Below are 21,627 nucleotides of genomic sequence, written 5' to 3' on the forward strand. Positions count from 1 at the left end.
AACAAAATCAAAGTCCTTTAAATCAATATGATTGATGCAGACATGAACCCACATAGGCTGAGGCAGCATGCACAGGGCCTGTATGGTGAAGAGAGTTGTGTATAAAATTCTATCCTTATCTGTAGAGTTATTGGCAATACTTAACTTCTGTAAAAGGAAGTGTCAGTGTTATTCTAAGAATATAACACCTAATAAGTTACCATACTCTCTTGGAAGGCTACATATCCAAGAATATTTGGGCATTACAAATTAGCCTTTGACACACACAGACTCACACATACATGCACATGCACACTTACAAAGACATGTAAGCATAAATAAACTCATCTAGGGGAGAGTGAGATTAGAAAGAATGAAGGGAAGTAATGACAAAGATGCATATGAGAAAATTACAGTGAAATATGTATGAATATATCACAAGCAAAGCAATTATTTGTATGATAATCATGTATGTGTACATAATCTGTATGTGTAGGTACCAATTAAAAAGCATGAAAGAAAAGGATAAAACTATGTCACAAAAAAAGATATAGCATGGAGTCATCATATTACACTAAATAATCTACAACTCTGATCCAATGCAGGCAGACTTAGTATGTTTTTTAAAAGATCTCATAAAATTAAAAAAGCAATACCAATGGAGTGGTTTGTATGGAAAATAGAGGGGAGGGAAGGAGGGTGGATAAGATCAAACCCATAATATACATGTATGAACTTCCCAAACAATAAAAATTAACATTGTGTAATAAAATTGTTGTGTGAAATATTATAAAATTAAAACAACAATGTTGGCAGTGTGTAATATCAAGATGGTACCAGCTTATTATTTCATCGCCATCTTCCTCCCTGGTAGATTTGTGGAGGTTCTGTAAAAATGTTCCCAAGAGGTTTTAGGTTTGTTGTCTTGTTATTCAGTCTATTTTAGGTAATATTTTTTTAAAAATCAGAAAATGAGTTTCAGTTACCAATGCTGTCCCACAATTTCAGGGTACTAACTGTTACAATTTAAAAAAAATCACTTTACTGTAGTTTGTGTTTTACCTGGTTTAACCTAAATGAAAATATATTTTATTTAATCTTCAGTTACATAAGTGAAACAACTAAAAATCTGTTTCTGATGAAAATATAGAATTATTTTGCTTGGAACACTAAAATATCACAGGAGCTAAGAAAACAATGAAAGTTTAGAAGTTAATTGTATACATGTACATGTACACTTTAATTAAGATACTTAAATACTTCAAATGAATAAAATTAACTAGCATCCAGTAGAATTAAAAGTTTAAAATCTCTTAATCTTTTCCTAATCAGAGTGTGTTTTTTGTCATTTAGCCCTTGAACACAGGAAGCTGTTCAGATACAAAATGATTTCCAACATAACTTGGAACTAGAATTTATAATGAAAGGGAAAGTGTCATAGGACCAAAATGTAAATCTTCATATGACAAAGAAATAACATAAGCAAATACCAAAATGTGAACTAGACTAAAAGTGCCAGGGGTGATGCAAAATGAACAAATCAGACCAAAGAGGCAGCAAACAAGCTCAGGTTTATCAGTGTAGCTCTCAGATGAGGTTCAGGAATCCAGGGCACTGTGCCACCAAAGTCACTAGTGGACCAAGATAGAAGGTTCTTATAGTACCAGGCAAGAGGAAGGGTGACATGTCAGTCAACCGATGACTTTTTTTCATATAAGGTTCTGGTTCAAGTGCCTGGTGATCATTTAGGAGGGGGTGCTGGCACCACAGGAACTCAATTTTTGCTGCAGGCTGGCTCAGTCAGAGTACCTCAACCCACAGGAGAAATCAGGGTCCTAGTACTGAGGTGGGCAAGAAGTCAGTGAGTGACAAACAAACACGAACACCAGAAAGTATTGGATCTAAATTTAATTTCTCAAAGCGACCTTTATTACAGAAGAAAACAAGGAAGTTAGGTGATACATTAAGGTCACCCGATGCATAACGACTCTTTACACAAAACAGAGAAATGCATACAGAAAAGCTAGCAGGAACCAGGCAGTGTTTACAACTGGGATAAAAATCAGTGTTTACGCCAGGCAGTGGTGGCACATGCCTTTAATCCTAGCACTTGGGAGGCAGAGGCAGGTGGATTTCTGAGTTCAAGACCAGCCTGGTCTACAGAGTGAGTTCCAGGACAGCCAGGGCTACACAGAAAAACTCTGTCTCAAAAAAAAAAAAAAAAATCAGTGTTTACAACTGGGATAAAAATCAGCCCTACCTAAGGTCAGCTTATTCTTAGAAGCCAGGGGCATGGGCTTCATGCCCTTGCCAGAGTTCCAATTCTAGTCTATTATATAATCAACCTTCTCCCTAGGCCACTGTAAATTCCTGTATATGGGAGTGACCCAGCTGTTACTCTAAGTATTTACTCTAGTTCCTTCTTAGACCACAACCCACCTTCTTCCTAGGCCATTGTAAATTCCTGTATATGGGAGTGACTTAGTTGTTATTTTAAGTATCTGTAGAGAAAATCCATTTAACAAAGAGCTCACCAACTTTCTTTTAATATGTAATGTAGTCTACCATACCTGACTATAATGAAAATTCCAAGTTTACTTTGTAGAACTTGCCCTGAGATTTCTACTCTTATCCAGTAAACTGCAATGCCTTGATTTTGTTCACTATCTCTCTATCAGAACTGGAGGCATTTCGTCTGAATAAGGAACATTCTTATGAAATTCAAAGCCCAAGATCGACTCAACAACAATGGCCTAGGATATTGGAACACTGGTGGAAGCCAGGAAGCAATGTTCAATCTAATTTAGCTATTTGTCAGATCATTCCTTGGAGGCACTTATAATAAAACAATACTGAAAAGAAAGCACGCAAAACCCTTCACCAGACTATCGCAAGGACATATCTGGACCACATCGTGTTATGGGACGCCAAAGATTTCAGGAGACCAGTTTCCATGAAACTTTTTGCCTCAGGACTGCGGCCAAGCTTTTGAACTTGTCACGCAGACTCCACTGGAGTGGGTGTGGCAAGTTTTGGAAACATCTAGGTAAGAGGTTTTTATGAGGACAGGACTGTATAGTAAATGAGAGCTTGGGCTTTCTGGCCCATGCCAAGTTGGTCTTTGTCCTGGTCCTGTGGGTCCCCTTTCCATACAGTCTCTTGGGAAGCAAAATGTCGGGAATTTGACTGTGCTTATTCCATGCTGCGACAGGTTAGGTGCTGGACTTCCCAGAAGCCAACTCTGGGGCAGGGATAGGAAACTCAGTCTAAGATGTGGGAAAGCAGGAGCTGGTTCTGGGTCCCCTGGCCTGGCCTATGACAAGGAGAGGGGAAGAGAGAGGTTCCCAGACTCTTGGACATTCAGGTGCATCTGGGTGTTGCAGAAGAGCTGAAAATGAAGTCAGAACCTAGAGCCCGTAGGCCAGAGACTGGCGTCTATCCTGGAGACAGAGGAAAAGAGGAGCTCCCATGATTGCCCTTAGCTTGGCCACGATTGTCTGGGAGCACAGAGAAGCCTTCTAGGAGAGAATTAAGCTGCAGCACAATAGGTGAATATCTTCTACATGTTCCCCATGGTGGAGATAGGTGAAAGAGACAGTCCATGGTTCTAAACCATTTATTGACTGACTGTTCATACCAGAAAATGGATGCATACCATATCATACTAACTTCTCAGGGTGGACCCAAGATTAAATACCTTTTGCAGGGAGGAATGTCTGGGAAGGGAATTGTATTGGCTAAGCCTCAGGGCCTCTAGGTACTTCACTAGTATGGCAAACTCTGTTCTGGGCCTACATGACCACAAGTCACATTTCCTTATGTGGGGAGTGTGGCACATGCTCCAGGCCAGGAATCTGGCAGGGAACAGGGAGTCACCTAAGTCTCAGGTGTGTACCCACCATGCCTCTGGGTCTCAAACCCACTCTACCTTATCAAGCTTCCTGCAATGGTTTTACGGCTCCACATGGCCCCAGCCTAACCAGGACAAAATAAGAAATTGGAAGCTACAATAGACAAATACACATATTTTGTCACAGGTTACTGATCTGTGAGATGAGATTCATTCAGTTCTGAGAATCATTTTGTTTGAAAGAAGACTTCCTTTATTTACTGAAAAGGAGGGAGGGAGGGAGGACAAAATGAGAAGGAAAAAGAACATGCCAGGCTCAGTGGCACATATGTGTAATCCGAACTCAGCAAGATCACAGCATGGTCTAAATATATGGTGTTCCATGTCAACCAGGACTATGTATGTGGGATATATTCTAGCTGGGCTTTCTTGTCTGGCCTCAGAGGTAGAGGAAGAACCGAGCCTAGCAAAAACTTGGAAGTGGCAGGGTTTGTTGGGGAATACCCAGCAGGCCTCCACTCACAACGTTGAGAAGGGGAGGTGGAGAGGGAAAGATTGTGGGAGGAGGTGAAAGGGAGGGGGCCAGTGAGTAGAATGTAAAATGAATAAGTAAAAAATAATATTTAACTAAAGGAAATAAGTTATATGATCTTGGAAAATGATGACAAATGATTTCTAATCTTATAATGTTGCAATGTATTGTGTCAGAACTGCCTCAAGTGTGGATGTTATTCCTCTGCCCAAAATCAAATTTCAGAGTGAAATTCTCACCTCTCAGTTAATTGAACGGGCCTCTTCATGTTCAAATTGTTTTCTCCTCACCAGGGCTTAATCTGCTAACTCCCTGCTGAAGGTCTGCCCTCTAGTGGCTATACACAGCTATGCTAGGGCCATCCTTCCCAAAAGTGCTGGAATCCAGAACTCAATAAAATGTGGATGTTGCCATCAAGAGCTGAACGTGGCACTATCTAGCGGGAGAAGAGTACCCGAGGTTTTCTGCACCTACGGAGGAGGTAACCCTGTGCTTGCCTAACACACATGAAACACCAGGTCCATTTCCCAGAACCACATACAAAACCTGTTGTACAAAAAGAAGATGGAAAACTTTCCTAGTATTTATGGTGGGGTGTTCTAGGTGTTCATATATTGGAGCCACAGGGCTCAAACTTTTGTCCCTCCCTTACTAAGAAACACAAACAAAACTCTGAAAGGTCATGCTGAGATTTCATTGGCATAGGTCTTTGAAAGACAAAATCTCAGGCGTGCTCTAAAACAGAAAAGAACGGAGAAAGGCTATTTTAAAAAGTGAGACACGCTGAGGTTTCCTGACTGCTACCACTGATGTGAGAACATACAGCCTCTTCTTCCCCCGTCCCCTTCTCCTCTTTCCTTCCTTATTTTCTCAGATTTACTCTTGTCAAGCACAAAGCAGACAATGGAACTAAGCTCTTAATTATGAGACTAATTATAAGACGAAAGTGAATGAGGGAGCTTGACTTCTTCATCCATTGGTTCTCATATTTGGTGTGCCAGATGTTTGCAAAGACGTTCACTGCAATGTACCCTAACTGGGTGAAAAACTAAAGTGAGCCTAAATGTCTTTTAACAGAAGGAGACTTAAGATCATGGCAGAAAATGTATATATGACAATGTACATCATTAATGTCCAGAAGAGGTTGAGTACACAAAGAGCAAAATAAAACCAAGAACATTTGACAAAACATGTCAGTGGCAGATCCATGTACTTATATGAAGCAAAGCAGCTTTCTAAGAAATGTGTTTTTTAGCCGGGCGTGGTGGCACACACCTTTAATCCCAGCACTCGGGAGGCAGAGGCAGGCAGATTTCTGAGTTCGAGGCTAGCCTGGTCTACAAAGTGAGTTCCAGGACAGCCAAGGCTATACAGAGAAACCCTGTCTCGAAAAGCCAAAAAGAAAAGAGAAAAAAAGAAAGGTGTTTTTTGAAATAAATACCCCAAAGGTCTACATATAATCTCATTTGTGTCATTTTGAATTTTATATTATATAAATTCAAACATACAACAAACTAATATTTCTAAGAGGCTTGCAAAAGAATTAAAAGTAGTGGCATTTAAAGACAATATTGAGAACTTAGGATGATATATAACTATAATATTCAGATATGTGTCATCCTACCAAGGTAGATTCTGAGGAATTTGCAAAATTTACAAAAAAAAATCTTTAAAGTATGGACAAGATTAGAAGTTGTTTCTTGGGGGGGGGTTTAAGATTTATTTATTATATGTAAGTACACTGTAGCTGTCTTCTGACATACCAGAAGAAGGTATCAGATCTCATTACGGATGGTTGTGAGCCACCATGTGATTGCTGGTATTTGAACTTAGGACCTTTGGAAGAGCAGTCAGTGCTCTTAACCACTGAGCCATCTCTCCAGGTATCACATAGTAAAAATGGATCTGAGCATCCGGGTGTGAGTAGGAGGACTTGGTGAATTAGGTCAGACCTGAGATGAGAGGTCAGTGAGGTTGTACAAAGAAGAGAGAGGACCAAACAAAGGTCATTGCTGTACGTACCAACAAACCAATGAACTTGCCAAATAAATATTGACACAAAGGGAGCTGTGGGATTATTGTTCTCAAAAGTAGACGTATAGGGGGAAGTGTTAATACTAAGGTCTGGTTCCCTAGTTGGTTTTTTTATTTTATCAATAAAAAGGCCTGGAGCTATTGCTAGACAGAAGGTACATGTGGAACTGCCGGGTCCCAGGAGGAAACCAGAGACACAGGAAAAGAAAGGAGCTTTTCTGCCATGCCATGGACTCTATAGTCATGGAAGACCTCAGGGATAGCAGCCTCCACTACGGACAGGTAGCCAAGGATGTGGAGAAAAGATGGGGAAAATTAATTGTTAAGGGCATGGATTTCCAGACAGTAGGTATTTTAGTCCAGCAATTGTGTTAGCAGACAAATTCTAAAGTAATGAAGTTGTCTAAGTGTTTTTCTTCCACAGAGAAAAAGTGGATAGAGAGAGAAGCTGGTTTGGGGGATGGTTGTGATAAATCCTAGGCTAAACCAGGTAGGACAAAGAGAAGCTGGGAAGGGCCAGAGCACAGCAGCTCCCTGGTCAATATTGATGGCAGCGGATCTGGAGCTAAGCCGGGAGGGGCTGGTAGCGTGGTCACAGCTCTCAGGCAAAGGCAATTTTTAAAATTATACACAACAGATGGAACCCAATGTGGGGCAAGTATCCACTCTTAATGTAGGAATTCTCAAATTGACCACACACAGTAAAACTGGTCTAGAAAGAGGGGAAAAGTGGTTTCTCAGAGAAAGGATGAGTCACAAGGTAGCTGAAGCATGAAAACCTTAAACAAAGAAACTCAAGGGAGCCTCCCCTAATGTGAACTGGAGGAAGGCAGAGAAAAAGGCTGCTATCTCCAACAGCAGATACAGGCTAGATTAAATGTAGAAATATTTTAGAAATATTTATACAAGTCTTACAAGATTACTCAAATTCTTCAAATGTGGACTCCACAGAATTTTTAGAAGAAGCCTAGAAATAGGCTTATACAATAAACAAAAGGTTCTTAAGGGTAGAAGAGAGATGATATGAAAAAATACTTTAGAGAAGTTTTAAAGAAGTCTTACAAGATTACTCAGTTTCTTTGTATGTGGTCTCCACAGGAATTTGGGGTTTGATATTCCTGAAATAACATATTAGATGTCATACAGTATTTGCTTAGTTTGCTTTATTTGCTTTAAATTGTTCTAATTACAAAATGGGTGTGATTTTGAATTTTATGGTTATATTATTATTCCTCTGAGAGAGAGGTCATGTAAGGGTTCTTCAGGATCCTGGCTCAAGGACATTGCTGTTTTGGTAGAAAGACTCTCCATTTGTGTTGGCAAGGAAAGAAAATAGTCTCTAGACCCCTTCTAGATTTGTATAGATAAGCTATAACAGAGGGAGACCTCAAACGGGACTGGTAAAGGTTCTTTATACCATCCTTCACATGACATGAATAACGACATAATTGGTTATTATTAAAACTAACTCTTTAAAAAGGTAGCTGTCTTTACATGCTCAAACAAGGAGCAGAATTTCATCCTTAACTATTCTGTGTACCCTACACAATCCATACAGATATCTTGATGGTACTTAAATCTGTTTTGAGATTTGTATATTACAGAGTGTACAGCTTTGACAAGATTCATCATTAGAGATGCTGAACTGACCTACTTGGACTCTCTGTGTCATGGATTCCAGGTCATCTTGCTTCATTCTACCTTTCAGATAGATCCAGTCAGAACTTCAGTCAAGCCCTGAGCCTTACCTGAGCCTTCTAAGCATACAGAGACTGGATAATAGTTGTTAAAATCAGCTAAGTCTAACCAAATTTTCTATCTTACCCCTCCCCTTTAAAGAATTTTTTGTTATCCCTGTTCAGCCAGAAGAAGTTATGGAGAGTCGTCAGCCCAATTCCTTGGGCTTGGGGGTCTGGTAATGGTTATTTTACAAATTATAGAAAAGTTATCATTTAAGGGAATTTGGAAATGGTCATAGATTTGAACAGGAAAGAAATAGGTTGAACTGACTGTATAGCCATGATCTTGATTGGTGGAAATCTTTATAACTGATACAAACTTAAAATTATGTTTTTATATTGAAACAAAATTTATTTTTATACAGATTTAAGATTTTCATTGGTATAAGTTTCTTTTATTGATACAAAATTTGAGATGCGGTTTTATCAAGGTGAAAGTTGCTTCAAGAGAACTCAAATAAACATACTCCAAAACCCAGGGAAGCTTTCCTCAAAAGCTTGCTTTATCCTGGAAAAAGCAAGTCCTTAGGAGAGCATGTGTATACTTCCTTGTACAGAAGATGCTTTGACCAACATCTCTCCTCTTTCCCCAGGAACAAGCGGTTGTTGGCTCAAATGCATCTACTTCCTCATAGTTCTTCCAAAAGAGTGAAATGAGGCTCCATCAGGACTGAGCCTTCAACCCCTGGGATCCACATTGTGCAAGGAGAAAACTGACATTTGCCAGTTGTCCTCTGACCTCCACAAAGGGATTGTGGCACTTGAACACATAAAAATAAAGAGAATGAAATTGTACTACTTCCAGAAGTTAACATTAAGTATTTAACAGAGAATTTAAATATTTATGAGGAACTCCTAAAGGTGGAAAGCATAGAGTGCTATTGGAGAACAAACTGGCAGCAAAGACCCAGAGAAGAGAGAGCTAGCGAGGTGAATGAGAATGGTTCTCTCTGCCCAGCACCAAGTTCAGCTCAGTTGCAACTTCACCGCACGAAGATAAGGACAGAAAGGGCAATGTCGTGCTTTGAGCCTCTGTATACTCAACATTCAGCTTCCTCTCCTGAGGCTTAGCAACCAGGTGAAAATGACCAGTCTTTCCCGCCCTAAATCCTAAGAAGCAGAATAGCTTTTGGCATAGTAGACTGTGAAGAACAATCACAAGGGACTGAAAAGCACAACTATTAACAGCCTTGTGAAGACAGTGGGAGTGATTAAAGACTGGATAGGAGACTGGAACACTTGACAAATATTACTGAGGAGGATAAATTTTTTAATGTTTTCCAGGAAAGTATAAGTAAGAAGAGCATGAGTAACAATGATTTAAGCCTCCTAGGTCAATTCTGTGCATATTAATGTAGACATTTTATATAAAATGGTTTACTCTAGTTGCCCAGTTATACTGCAGAACTGAAGACAAAGGCTTCTTTCATTCCTGGAAACTTGGCCATACTGTCTGCAAATTGGTTTAAGTAAGCAGATGATAACTGCTGTGAGCTCCAAGACAGTTTTTAATAATGATATTTCCTTGTCATGGGAACATGACTTGACCATATTTATTGAAAAGCTACAGAAGTGACAGGAATCCAAGTCTAAGAGAAGAGGACACCTAGTCCCGAGTCTTGTGTATTTTGGGCCATGCCACTGCTAACGTCCTCAAACTAAACCATGATATAACAGTTGTCATAGGCTTCACTGAAAACTAAAGCCAAGTATTCACTAAAACGTCCTGCCTGTGCCTCTGGTCTCTACTTTTCTCATGAACATTTATTACTTGTTCTTCTTTGCCAACGTGTGATCAATTCTGATAACTCACTGAGCAACTTCCCTTCACTGTGATGTCCTAAGGCTCTCCTCTCAGGTGTCCACGTGGCCGAGATCTCATATCAGACCCTGCTCTAGGTGGAATTTGAAGTGAACAAAGTCTTTTGAGCTTTGGCCTCTGCTGCTGTGAGTGCCGCACAACAATGAGGACTGGTTGCCCGTGTTCACAGACCAATTCACCATTCACTGTTGCTTGCACTGCTTTTGTGCACAGCTGGGAACACACTGGGTTTCTGAGTCCCAGCTGTTGGCGGATATTCTTTGGATTCAGATCAATAGTAACACATAGGTTTAGATAACATGTTCCCAGGGGTTTCTGGGTTTCTGTATATTATTCAGTCAGTTTTAGGTGATATTTTTAAATACTCACAAAATAAGCTTCAGTCGCCAATGCCTTTCCAGAATCTCATGATACTAACTTTTACAATTAAAAAAAAAAAATCACATCACTGTAGTTTGTGTTCTACCTGATTTAAACTAAATGAAAATTTGTTTTATTTAATCTTCAGTTATACAATTAAAATAATCTGTTTCTGATGATGATTTAGTATTCCTCAGAGTTGTAAAGATTTTAGAAGCTAAGAACAAAAACCAAATGTTGGAAACTCGGTTATACACACACACATATGTATGTATATGTGTGTGTGTATAACTTTTATTGAAATTCTTTAATACTAATTTTAAATGAATAAAATTAACTAGCCTCCAGCAGAAATAACAGCTTAAAAGCATGTAAACTTGCTGTAATCAAAATGTGTTTCCTTATCATTTGACATTTGAACACAGAAAGCATAAAAGATATTTAGATTCAGAATGATGTAAAGAATGACATAGAACTAGAAATTCTAATATTATGACAGTAAAAAAGAAAGATGCATGGGACCATACAAAGATGTAAAGCTGTATGTATCAAACACCATAATTCTGAACTAGACAAAAATACGAAGTTGGAAGCAACAATAAACATTTGACACATTTTGCAAAAGAATAGTTTTGTGTGGAAGGAGATTTATTTTCTTAGCTAAAAGTTCAAAGGCAGGGAGAATGCCAGGCTTAGGGGTGCATGACTGTAATCCCAATACCCATCAATATCACAGCTTGATCTACTCATAGGCATTCCAGATAAACTAGAGATATGTAGTGAGACCGTGATTCAGACAAACAAACTTAGAGAAGGACAGTGCTAATTACATCTGAAATTTATTAGAAGATCTGATTGTATGGATGTTCATGCTCATTTGTGTAGTTTAGTGAAAAATGTCCTCCTGTTCTGATGAAAACAAATCAACAATATCAAGTTACTAGAGCTTTGAAAATGATAACAAGGGCTGGAGAGATGGCTTAGCAGTTAAGAGCACTGACTGCTCTTCTGGAGGCCCTGAGTTCAAATCCCAGCAACCACATGGTGGCTCACAGCCATCTGTAATGAGATCTGATGCCTCTTTTGGTGTATCTGAAGACAGCTACAGTGTACTTAAATAATAATAATAATAAATCTTTAAAAAAAGAAAAAGAAAAGAATGACAAAAGACCTCTAAGCATGTAATATTGCAATCAATTCTATTAGCACTGCTTCCTCTATTCACAGTAAAACGTGGTTGTTGCCATGAAGGACCATGTAAAGCATTGTTGGAGAGATGAAGAGCAGTAGAGGTTTTTCTCCTGATCCTTATTGGATGTCAGTGCTCTCACCTTGTCCAAATATGTATGATCAAAAAGGGTAACCCAATGTAGAAATAGCCATCAGTAAGCACATCATGGCCTATCCTCCTGTTTTTGCCTAGCACACATGAAACACTAGGTCTATTTCCCAGTACCACATAAGAATAGCAAAGTGGTGCATACCTGTAATTTCACCCCTATGAAAGTAGAGGTAATGGAATTAGAAATTCAGGATTCTATAGTGACATAGTAAGCTTAAGGCCAATCTGGGCTCCATAAGATCTTAACTCAAATGAAATTAATAAAAGTACTGTCATCACAAAAACAAAATCAACCTACACCACAGGATGACATCAGCAAAGCTAAGCTGTGGGAAGTCCTTTGGGACAAATGGTTAGGACTTTTGCTTTCTTTTAAATGCATTTAAGAAGAGAAATATATAGAGTCTTAGTAATTAAAAGATGTCACTCAATTATAGTTTATTCATATTCAAATCAACAAAATAATTTTAAAGTAACATATTTACCATTTGTGAGATAGTTAGATAAATGAATACTGGGTAGAATTTTAGGACTATTAGGAAATTATTCTGTGTTTATTTTATATGGAATGAAATGGGACAGAAAATGCAACCCGGGACTAAAAGTTTACAAACCAGGCTAGAAACCTGGGCATGTTAAGAATTCCTCATGTATTGTAACTGCCTCACATTTACATCTTCCAAGTTTCCTTGAAATTACAGAGTAGTGTCAGGAAGCCTGAAAACCAATTTTTTAAAGTATTATTTGTGCCACAGAAGCCAAGGAATCAAACTTGAGCCATCCCTTTATTTTTGTTTACTTTTGCTTGTTGTTCTCATGATTGCTTGCTTGGTTGATTTTTGTGTTTTTGATTTGGTTTTTTTATTTTGTTTGAGACAAGTTTTCGCATATCCCAGGCTGACCTCAAAATCACTGTGACACTAAAGGTGACATTGGATTTTTTTTTTATCTCCTTCCTCTGCATTCCAAGTGCTGAGGTTATAGTTTAATTCTCAGAGATACTGCTCATTGTTATGTACATCTCCAAAATGCTTAGTCAATGCCTTTAGACAAAAATGCTTCCCGGAGCAGCAGGATCTGGTGCAGTTCACTCACTGTCAGCACAGGCTGAGATGCCTCTCACTGCTCACCCTGGTAAACCTCACTTCAATTTCTAACAACACTTTGGAATAATGATTTGATTATTTTTGATACATTTGAAGAGCTTACTGCTCTTCAAAATCAGAGGACATGTGGTTCTCAGCAAAGCTGTTAGTAATTTACCAATTACTTCAGGTACAAATGGAAAACACTCAGGGTTTTTAACTAAAAATTAGACCTGATCTAATCTCTAGTTTAAAAAGACAACCCAGCATAGTGTGATGAGAACCAATAAGAAATTTACCTGACAGCAAGAATAATACAACCCTCCTGGGGGTAAGAAAAATTCTTTCTGGAAAATTAATTAATTAAAATGGATATTAAAATAGATATTATATAAGTGAACATACATAGAATATATTTTGAAGGTAATATCAAAACAGATTTGCTTATTATTATCCATGGTAATAAGAATTTAAAGTGACTTTTATGACTGGCTGAAAAAAATATGATTAACTGACAAAAAAATTAAAGATGATATTATCTGAAGTATTTCCAAAACATGACTATATTTGATAGTAGGTTTTAAGGAAAAGTGATAAAATTCAAGGCTTTTAGCAAAGCCATGACCTATTCAGAATGGTCCTTGTAGAACACAGGCATTTGAACACAGACAGAATAGGGAAACACATACATAGAGGAAAGTGAAAGACTCTAAGACTCCCAAAGGGAGACACCCACTCAAGCCTCGGGACAGCCGCGCACCCAAGAAGACACTGAGACTAAACTTAAGATGTAGAGAGTAAGATTTAATACAGCAGCAACAAGAAAGCACATAAAAAGCACATAAACCAGAGCTCTATAAAGCAACAGCAAGCAAATACATGAACTAGAGCTCTGGGGTCGAAACCCATACACCCAGCATGGTGTAGAGGAGATTCGACGCCCAGCCCAAATTTTTACAGGCTTTTATAAGAAAAGGGCAAGGGGGGAACAGGGTGGAGAAAGTACAAACTTACGTCATTAAAGGGTTCTGCCAAAGGTTATTTCCAGGGACTTTCTAAGGGGGCTTTTCGTAACCAAGGGGTCGTGTCCTATATTTTGGCAATGTATTCGATCTATTGGAACATTCTGGGGTAGTACCAGGAGGCCCCTATCTCAAAAATGTTCTTGGAATAGTCCTCAGTTAGGAGGGGTAGGACTAGGTTTTTTCGTTCCAGGAGACCCTTATCTAAAAAATGTTCTTGGAGCAGTTTTCATTTGGGAGGGGGTCGGACTTCTGGGGTGAAGAGTAAAAAGTTCAGGTGTGTTCCGGGAACAATCTCTGGATGGGAGGGGTAAGAGAGTTCAGGAAAAGTTCAGTTTTTCCTCTTTCAAAAGCACCAAGAAGCAACACTCAGGAATCTAAGCACTGAGGCCTCTGAGAAAACAGAACTTTCTTCCAAAGTAATTCTGACATTGGCCTCCACCTGTGCGAAAACAAAATCTGCTTGCCTCCACTCCATCTTAGGGACTGTCTGGTTGTCTTTATTTCATTTAGATTGTTAGTTTTGTCTTTTTTTGACAGCCATAGTAAACTAATATAGAAAAGATAGGTATTTGGAAGGTAGAAATGAATAACTATATTTGAGTCATGTTGAATTTGAAATAAACTTAGAGGACAAATGACAGGTAGCAGATTTCCACAGCCCTAGGTACTAAGATGCCAGCTCCATGGTACTAATTCCTTCAACCCTAGTCTCTCCTTAAATCAGTTTTCTTTATTAGATTTTCTCTAAATCTTATTTTTATTATCTCTAATGAGTTCGTGGTTCACAATACTCCAACACTGATGGGAGAGAAGCTCATAAGACCTGCCCCTCTCTGAGAACCTATTGGCAATCAATGGTTGCAATGGGAAAGTCATCATTTTCTTTGGGGTTTTGGTCACTGATAGACTGACCATCCTCAGTAAATTGCTCTGCAACCATGTGCATACAGACAGCACCAATTAGACTCTATGGGACATTAAATTTTAAGAAGGAAGGGAGGGAGGAAGGGAGGAACAAACGAATGAACAAACGAACCAATGAACGAATGAACAAGCGAACAAAGAAGCTAGAAGGGAAATGTTTTGGGGGATTCCAGTGGGAGATGAAGGGAGAGAGTAGAGATATGATCAAATTACAATGTATCCATGTACTAATTAATTAATAGCTCTTTAAGCATAAAACTCCCTGAAATGCTATTCTTCAAAATGAAACATAAAATATAAGAAAACTCTACAATATATGTATTATACATTCTACAACATAATTATACATCTATTGTTTTTATCTTTGAGTTTTGTGAGACAGATTCTCACTCCATAGCATGGACTGTTCTACAGTGTATCATGTAGTTTAGGTTTGCTGTGACTCATGGCTATCCTGACACTCAGCCTCCCAAGAGACATTTATGATACAAGTAAGTCCTCATACCTAACTAGATACTGTTTTTAAACCACTCCAAGATAGCACTTTTCCTCCAAAATAATATTTATTATAATAATTACAATCATCATCATCGTCATCTAGATGTTGAAACTAAAAGTCAAGACTTTCATACCTGATGTTTAACATTTAATCTTCCTAATTCCTTATAAGAAATTTCACACAAACTTCTGTGTATCTTTATACAAAACCCTAGTGAAATATTTAAAAATAAAATAAAACAGCCTAGGATGTGTTTCTGCCCCATTCTGAACCAACCTTTGTAGAAATTAAGATATCTGTCTTGGTCTGATACAAAATCTCCCTGAAGCCCCTAAGTCCAACACTGAAGGCTGCAACATTGAATAACTTGACAGTGGTGGGTTGGAGTTGTGAATCAGTTGACTTTATCACATTTTTATATAGGGGGAGGAGTGTGCCACAGCATGAATGTGGAGGTCAGAGGACAACTCATGGGAGTCAATTCCCTCCTCCACCAGGTGTGTTCCAGGAATTGATCTCCAGCTCTTAGGCTCAGCGGTAGGTGCCTTCACCCACTAAGCTATCTCACCAGCCCACTAGCCATTTCATTTTAGATATCCTGGATTGTCCAAATGACAACAATACAATTATTGGATCCTAGATGTAGCAGGACAGTATGTGCGAGAGGGAGAGAAAAATATTTATCGTGTTACCGCTATGCAATCCTTTCCCTCCTAAAACACAAACCACTCTCAGAATGCAATTCAAATGAACATTTATTTCTTAAACCCACACAGAGTAAGGGTAGAGCTCAGAGATGCCTGGCACAGCATTTCTCATCCAGGATCACTTCCTCGTTCTTTCTTCTTTGCTGGGAGCATCTTAGACTTATATCATTTTCTACAAAGACACAATATCCTGAATGGCAGTCGCAGGTTTGTTTCAAAGTTGGAGTCTTCTCAGGAAATAGGGGAGACTGGATTATTTGTCCCAGCTAATGGAAGTTTCTCTGTGATTTCTAAATTAAAGATAAAATTAATAAAACAAGAGTTATCAAGAGAACCTCAAAGGTCAGGCCCATCTTTTGACATTTAATACTTTGAACTTGGGTATGGGATTTTATTTCTTTAGGTATAATCCTCTCTCATCTTCTTGTGTCTTACATGAAATATTTACAGTCTTCTGATAATTATTCTGTTGCAAGAAGAAATCAAATTATAAAATTAAAAAAATAACAAAAACAAAACAAAACAAAAAGCCAGGAAGGGTTGGAGCAATGGCTCAGCACTTAGCACTAGAGGCTGCTCTTCCAATGGACCCAGGTTCAGTTCCAAGTACCCATATGGCAGCTCACTATAATCATGCAACTGCACTTCCAGGGGATCTACCACCTTCTTTTCTGACCCCTGTGTGTACCAAGCCCATATAAGATGCACAAACATATATGTATCATGACACTCATACTCAAAATATTTTTAAAACATTTTTGAAAACCAAAAGAAAGGAGATATTAAAACAGAAATTGCTGACTCAGAGCCCTTCTGATTTTCATGGAATCACACATTCTATACATTAGACGGTGGGCTTAGCTAAGAGTTCATGGGTTGAACTGGGTTTCACCACCTACACAGGTAAATGGAGCATCTGTGAGAAGTCAAGGGAAGGAGAATTTGTGTCCTGTCAAGTAGATACCTGAAGTGATAAATCCCTGAATAGAAAAGGCCTGAATGAATAAATAATTTCTTTTTTCACTTAATGTTACTTCATTTCATTTCCTTTTACTTTAAGACAAGGTTTTACTCGGTAGACCAGGCTGGCCTAGAACTCACAGATTCACCTGCCTCAGACTCCCAAGTGCTTAAAGTTTTGTACAACTACTCCTGGCCATGCCTACAATTTATCTCAGCTTTGGGGAGGTGTTAAGTGTGAGGTCCATTCTAAAGGGATTAAAATTAACATTAAATGCAATATCAAATCTCTAGAAGGTTATCAGATTAAAGAGAAGAGGCTTACAAGATCAAGATTTCCTATGAAGGTGGGGATCACTTCTGCAAGGAGATAAAGAAATGGGGTTCCAGTCACTTTAAGCCTCACTCACTAAAGCTGCCAAAATTTGACTTAGAGGAAGAAAACAGATGGGATTTTATGACTTCTTCACTAAGTGCTAACCAGAAGGAAAGGCAGAAAAAAATGTGGAGGGTTTGGGAGTGCGCACCTTTAACCTGGGCACTCAGGAAGCAGAGGCAGGCAGATCTCTGTGAGTTCTAGGCCAGCCTGATTTACATATCAAGTTCCAGGGTTAGGGCTACATATCCCCAAGCCCATGGACACAGAAGGAGCTGATCCTCTGGAATTTTCCAGAGCTCTTTCTTGAGATCAGGTGGCTAACAACAAGTTGTGCTACTGCCAACCGATGTCTTCTGTTGAAAATATCCCAGGAAAGAGTGATACCTTTTCCTTAAATTTCAAAGAACCTCTGAGGTGGAGTAAATTTTACCAATGTTCTTCCCAACTCAGTGACCACAGGACCTTCCTCAGAAGATAGAAGAAAAAAAGATAGGAAAGAGAAGAAAAGATCACAAAGAGGAATGTCAGCATGTTTGAAGACAGAAACTGTTCCTACCTGTGTTCTCAGTGAATTCTTCAAGAAAGCCGGAGGAGACTATCTCAATACCAGTAGAGAACTCTGAGAAGACAGAATAGAAGTAGGTATGGTCAGCAGTTGGGAAAGAAAGCAGGCTTTCCATCAGGAAGACACAAAATGGGGACCCAGAAACATCTACCCAGACCTCTAAACCACACACACTCACTTACCAGAATTCTGTTTGTTTCTGGCTGGCATGAAGCTCGTGGTCTGCTCAGAGTCAGTGCTTAAATAATAATCATCTGTGTAATTCTCTAGAGGAGCTTGTATCCCTCCGTATGATCCCAGTTGGTCAAAGACTGAGTTTAATAGGCCAATGATTGAATCCTGTAGTTCTTTATTGATTGAAACTAGAAGGTCAACAGTATTGTTTTATAGTTATTCACTGGGAGGGTCTATTAGGTTATTGATTGCTTCTGGAAGAAATTTTGTTGAGTCTACTTGGTTATAACTGGTTAGACCTAGTCGATAACTAGCTTATTCTGGTAGGTCATTACTAGTAGATTCTAATAAGTCAGTATCCAATTCGAAAGAAGCCCAACAGAAAATAGCATCTCAAGTCACGTCCAATGAGCATGTCTCTGTCATCATCACCCCTTCCTGTTCTCTGCCTTCAGTGCAAGGGAAGGTACAAAGTGATTGTCACCACAGTCCGTTTCAGTAGCTAAAGTCTTTGGGCCAACTTGCTTGGAGTATAAGTGCTCAGAGCCTGCTCCTGCCTTCTTTGAGGTGCCAGTTTAGGAAAGAGCATCTGTGTTGTACCTCTTTGTGTGCTGAGAAGACTAGAGCAGAAGAAAAACACAAGACCCATCTCTATAATGCTTCCAGATTTCCAAAGGTCTCTCTCTCTCTCACACACACACACACACACACAAATATTACCATTACCAGTGGTTAAAATCTAAAGAAGTCACTGGTCCTGTATATAAGCTGGAATGGAATCAACCCTAAGGTGCTCCATTCCAACTACTTTTCATTTAATAGCCTGTGTCTATGACCCATTTTCAGCATATCTCAAAACACTCCTCTGAAATGTCACGTGGTAAGTTATCTTCAGAACCCTCACAACCCTGAGGTCTATGGCACACAAGCCACATCTCCCAAGGACAGCCTGTCGCTCTGTGGTAGAAACTGTCACCAGGATCTCTCTCTCTCTCTCTCTCTCTCTCTCTCTCTCTCTCTCTCTCTCTGTGTGTGTGTGTGTGTGTGTGTGTGTGTGTGTGTGTGTGTGTGTGTGTGTGTACTTCATGTGGCTTCATCTCAGATGTGTGTGTAGTAAGGTTGCTAAGCCAGCAGCCCAGAAAGTGAGAGTCACCTGGCAGGACCAGGTGAGGGGACCCGGTCATTTGCACACAGTTGGATGAGCAGCTCTCCTGAGAAACAGCCTGAGTTCCTATCCCAGACGCACACAGATCCACAGTCTGTGACAAAGCTGGCTACCAATGCTTTCTAACATGACTGAAGCTCACTTCACTGGAGAGAGCTTTGGAACCACCAGAAATATCTCAGCCATTCTGCCCTGATAATATTTGACCTGGCTTGTTAGCTATATGTAGTTAATTCAAACTCAAACCAAATCATAGCTCAATCACTCAGTGGCCATCCTCATCTAATACCACATTGATAGAATTATCCTATTTCTACGTAAAACTTTCACCACAGATGAATCCCTCACCCCACCCATTTCCACACGAACACACACTCACAAACTTCAACTGCCTTTTCTGAGAGATGAAAATTACACATACCTAATTCTGACCTGGGGAAAGCCACAGTCAGAGCACAGAAGACAGTGATCACCAGGACCCTGAAAAGCATCATGCTTTAGTAGGGTTAAGGCAACCAGTGAACAGGAGAAAGGAATTAGCCCAGGCTTTTATACATCCTGTACCCTGTCCCTGAAGGTGGTTTTCCACAGTGGCTGGAGAGGAAAAAAGAGGGGCAGGGAGGGGTGTGGGAAGGACCTTTATGAATATGAACTATTAAATAATGCACCCAGAAGGAAGTTAAGAAAAACTAACTAGGAACCATAGAAACAATAGAATCTGGGGTAGGAGAAAGTCTGACCAGGTGCACCACCCATTGCCATTAGCACCATTACCCTCTAATGGCCAGGGGTCATCTATTCCATCAGATCACTCCCATGGCTGTTCTTTGTCCTCTAGGCTAGAGCTAGTCTTTTCTGCACCCCAAAGATGGTTTTGTGTCAAAAAATGGACTGTTTCACTCTAAGGAAAAACCTCATGTACACATTCGAGTCCTCATCCTGGCAGATTGCTGGAGGAGAACAGTGGAGAACTGCTCATTGCAAAAGCAGAACTGTCTAGAAGTGCCAGACCATGTGATTCTCAACAGTAGCCTAGCAGTAGCCATTTCACCCGTTTTCCCCAGTGGGAGGTTGAAGGCTGGGAGTTGAAGTAACTCCACATTTACCAAGGATGCTGGCTCTGTACAATGGGGTCAAGAACATGGGTTATGTTTTGGCTGCTAGACCAGGCTCCTGGTAGACCTTCAGCATGATCCAGGGCCAGTGTCAAGTAAAGACAAGTCCTTGCTTGCAACAGTGATCTAAGAAGAGAAGGGAAGTGCACAGGAGAAAATGATGCTAGGGGCAGCTCGTGTAAGGCAGCTGCCCCTGTGCTTCGTGTCTCTGGCCAGCTTGTAGAAGTTCTGCTAGCACAGATATCAGCTCCACGGATATTTTTGTTAATCTTCAGCTCTGTAGGCTTACAAGTTCACAAGTCATTTCCACCGTTTGGAAACCACAAGCTCGCCAATATCATACAGAAAGGAACCTCTGAGTAGCCATACAAATAACAGCTAACATCCACTGGGTGCATAGGTAAACAAAATGGTTACATTGACTTTATCTTAACACTATAAGACAAAGCCCTAAGGTGATCTCATTCTCCTCTCCTAATAGGGAAACCATAAACCAGAGGTGATAGCTAACTCAGGAAGAATTAAGCCCATCTGCCTCTGAAGACATGGAGTCAATTCTCAACCATTCTATTTCTTGTCCTGCCATCTCCCCTCCTTCTCAGTGAGCTTTCTGATCTCAATACTGGTTTGTCCTATGACATGTGGCACTGCATGAAGGGAACACAGTGTGGGTGTGGGGAAGAAATGTCTTTCTGGAAACATTTCTCTTGACAAATTCTGTGCTACAAAGTGTACAGACACAATGGTCAGGAGTTTTGAGGCAAGACATACCCTGTAGGTGAATCACTCTAACAAACAACAAGACTCAAACGAAGCAGCAGGGCAGTTCTTCACAGTCCAGCAAAGATGGGAGCCTGTCACCTGCATTGAACACAGTGAGAACATTTCCTGCCACAGACAATGACAAGCTTTAACTTTCAAATATCAATCCCTGAAGCTTATGACAAGAGCAGCCTGACTAAGGAGTCAAAGGTACTGAAGAGACAAAGCTGCCTGTTTGTTTCCTCTAACTCTGACTTATACTTGCTCTTCAAAAGTTAGTGCTTATGATGTCCCTTCAAAAGCCACAGCACTCTGTTCTGTCCCCAGTGTCCATAGGCCTGAGAGCTGGAGGGCTACCCACCATTGGATAGGGTCAGAGTAGCAAGTTGCTCTAGGCTGGGAGGGAGAGGGGCATTGCTTTCTTTTCCACCTAGTGTACCTGTGTAAATGGATGGAGGCCACCAGGGAAGAACCAGGCCTCTGAGAGGCAAGAGCAAATGAAAGTGTAAGATTTTTGTAGGGTCTTTACTCAAAGACAGCATAGCTTATATATATATATATGCTATATATATATATATATATATATATATATATATATATATATATATA

The 21,627-nt window shown here is 39.7% G+C and overlaps 1 protein-coding gene across 6 annotated transcripts in view; it reads right to left on the bottom strand.

Moving 5' to 3' along the window:
• Nucleotides 1-15,928: 15,928 nt before the first annotated feature.
• The window catches only part of LOC110297043 (kidney androgen-regulated protein-like), a 26,738-nt gene continuing 21,039 nt past the window's right edge, over nucleotides 15,929-21,627 (bottom strand). For 2 of the 6 annotated variants that reach the window (XR_003836968.1, XR_003836966.1), the window contains exons 4-7: nucleotides 21,028-21,117; nucleotides 17,985-18,164; nucleotides 17,794-17,856; nucleotides 15,929-16,188 (exon numbers count right to left, since the gene is read on the bottom strand). Coding sequence is in view for 1 of the 6 variants with exons in the window: in XM_021165842.2 (XP_021021501.1) it covers nucleotides 16,130-16,188; nucleotides 17,794-17,856; nucleotides 17,985-18,164; nucleotides 19,563-19,635 (375 nt within the window). In the remaining 5 variants the exon portion in view is untranslated. The other 4 variants (XM_021165842.2, XR_003836967.1, XR_003836969.1 and 1 more) reach the window with 4 other exon arrangements.

Source organism: Mus caroli, chromosome 6, assembly GCF_900094665.2.
Source record: "Mus caroli chromosome 6, CAROLI_EIJ_v1.1, whole genome shotgun sequence".
Classification (NCBI taxonomy): domain Eukaryota; kingdom Metazoa; phylum Chordata; class Mammalia; order Rodentia; family Muridae; genus Mus; species Mus caroli.